General features: G+C 40.4%; 1 protein-coding gene across 1 annotated transcript in view; it reads right to left on the bottom strand.

Annotated features, from left to right (window-relative positions):
• LOC107565050 (actin-binding protein anillin-like) overlaps window positions 1-1,636 on the bottom strand; it is a 2,671-nt gene extending 1,035 nt beyond the window's left edge. Inside the window, exons 1-5 of the mRNA XM_016250235.1 lie at window positions 1,442-1,636; window positions 1,201-1,355; window positions 963-1,107; window positions 111-246; window positions 6-19 (exon numbers count right to left, since the gene is read on the bottom strand). Of these exons, the coding sequence (XP_016105721.1) occupies window positions 6-19; window positions 111-246; window positions 963-1,107; window positions 1,201-1,355; window positions 1,442-1,525 (534 nt within the window). The 5' untranslated portion in view covers window positions 1,526-1,636. The remainder of the gene's footprint in view (window positions 1-5; window positions 20-110; window positions 247-962; window positions 1,108-1,200; window positions 1,356-1,441) is intronic.
• Between the last annotated feature and the right edge of the window lie 6 nt (window positions 1,637-1,642).

Raw genomic sequence — 1,642 nt, 5'->3', positions numbered from 1 at the left:
AGGGCGGCCCTCCTTTCGGCTGAGGTCGAACAAAAGTAGTCATTACTCCAAGTTTAAGAAATAATTCTGATATTCACCCGTGTAGTGCAAAAAGGAAAGTTATCACTTACTGGCAATAAGCAGCAGTCTCTCAGCCTCAGCCTCCACTTGAGATCCTTTCCCATGTTCTTCATCTGTGCAGCAGTTGAGAGCCTGACTAGCCTGATGGATCACTGTCTGCTGCAGGTTCATCTCATTGGTCAACATCTGAGAGCACAACATGGCATCATAAACTCACTTCAGATCAAAGACGGTTCACTCATATTACTATGAATAGGAGAAACTGCAATGCGCAACAGGGCAAAATAAGTCCCGTCTTCTAATTAAAAGAGCCAGTTGCCAATTGTTAAAGTCACTGCAGCGGTTGTTATAAGGTCTAGTTCCCATAGAGCCCTGTGACTCATGTTTGGGACTGCACATGCACACTGACAGGACCACCCTGAAATACACACTTTTGTGACGCCACTGGAGCATAAGAAACAACATTTATGGAACAGTTAATGTCAGATTTTATTGCTAATTTACTGTTAGTGTTATTTCAAGTCCATTTGCATTTCTAAATGTGGCAAGTCATTAAGCTAACAGGTGCCAGCACATAAAATATATACATTGCATACATTCTTCCATATATAGAAAAATATATCTTAATTTAATTTATACATTTCTCCTGCTATAGCTTGTTTTCATAATCTTGCTTTCTAATAAATCTGGCATTGTATACTACAAATATTGTTTGGCTCTGTGACGAATTGCTTATGTTCCACTATTTAAAATGGACTTCAGATAAGTGTCTGCTATACCCATAAACGTAAATGTAAATATAAGGCATACATTACTCATTGCTATAAAGTAAATGCATGATTTTTAATTGACAGGGCCCAAAATAATAATAATAAATAACAATTGAACATTTTTGAACAGACCTTCATTTTCTGCTTGATGTTGATGTGACTGGGGCTCCCATTGGTCTCCATTCTCTGAGACACATCCTCTTTCCTCACGATCACCTGTTTAACATGAGGTCTCTCTGACTCGGTCTTAACCCTTGTGGATCTGTAGGCATCAATGCTGAAATCAAACACAACCATGCATTAAATGCAAATCATACTCAACAAATCAGTTTGAATATTGCTTGAAAAGAGTCAATGATCAGATGCACACCTGTAGAGAAGGTTCTGGTTTTGCTGCTCATCTATGACATTGATGCTGTCAGATGATCCAGCTCGTAACATGCGTGTCCTTTGGAACTTACTGGGCCTGGATACACTCTCAGGGTTGGAACTCTTCTCAATAAATGAGCTGGCAGGAGTCGATGTCTGGACCAAAATAAAAAAAGTGAAATTGAGATGTAACATCAGTTTTCAGATTATTCGGCATCATCACTGGTTAGCTAATGACTTACATCCTCAGGGCTCACCATAGGCTTTCTTTCTGGGCTCTTGACCACAGCTGCTACCGTCTCTGCAAGTGGAGCAAGGAGAGACATGGAGGAGATATTCAGAGCATCTTCTTCTGCATCCTCCTCATCACTTTTCTCCTCGCTCTCCTCCAGGACTCCATCAAACAGCTCATTTATCACCTCAGGGTTAACGGAACCATCCAC

Source organism: Sinocyclocheilus grahami, unplaced genomic scaffold, assembly GCF_001515645.1.
Source record: "Sinocyclocheilus grahami isolate Dianchi unplaced genomic scaffold, SAMN03320097.WGS_v1.1 scaffold976.1, whole genome shotgun sequence".
Taxonomy (NCBI): domain Eukaryota; kingdom Metazoa; phylum Chordata; class Actinopteri; order Cypriniformes; family Cyprinidae; genus Sinocyclocheilus; species Sinocyclocheilus grahami.
The sequence above is the reverse complement of the archived record's forward strand: the minus strand, read 5'-3'. Positions and strand labels throughout refer to the sequence as shown.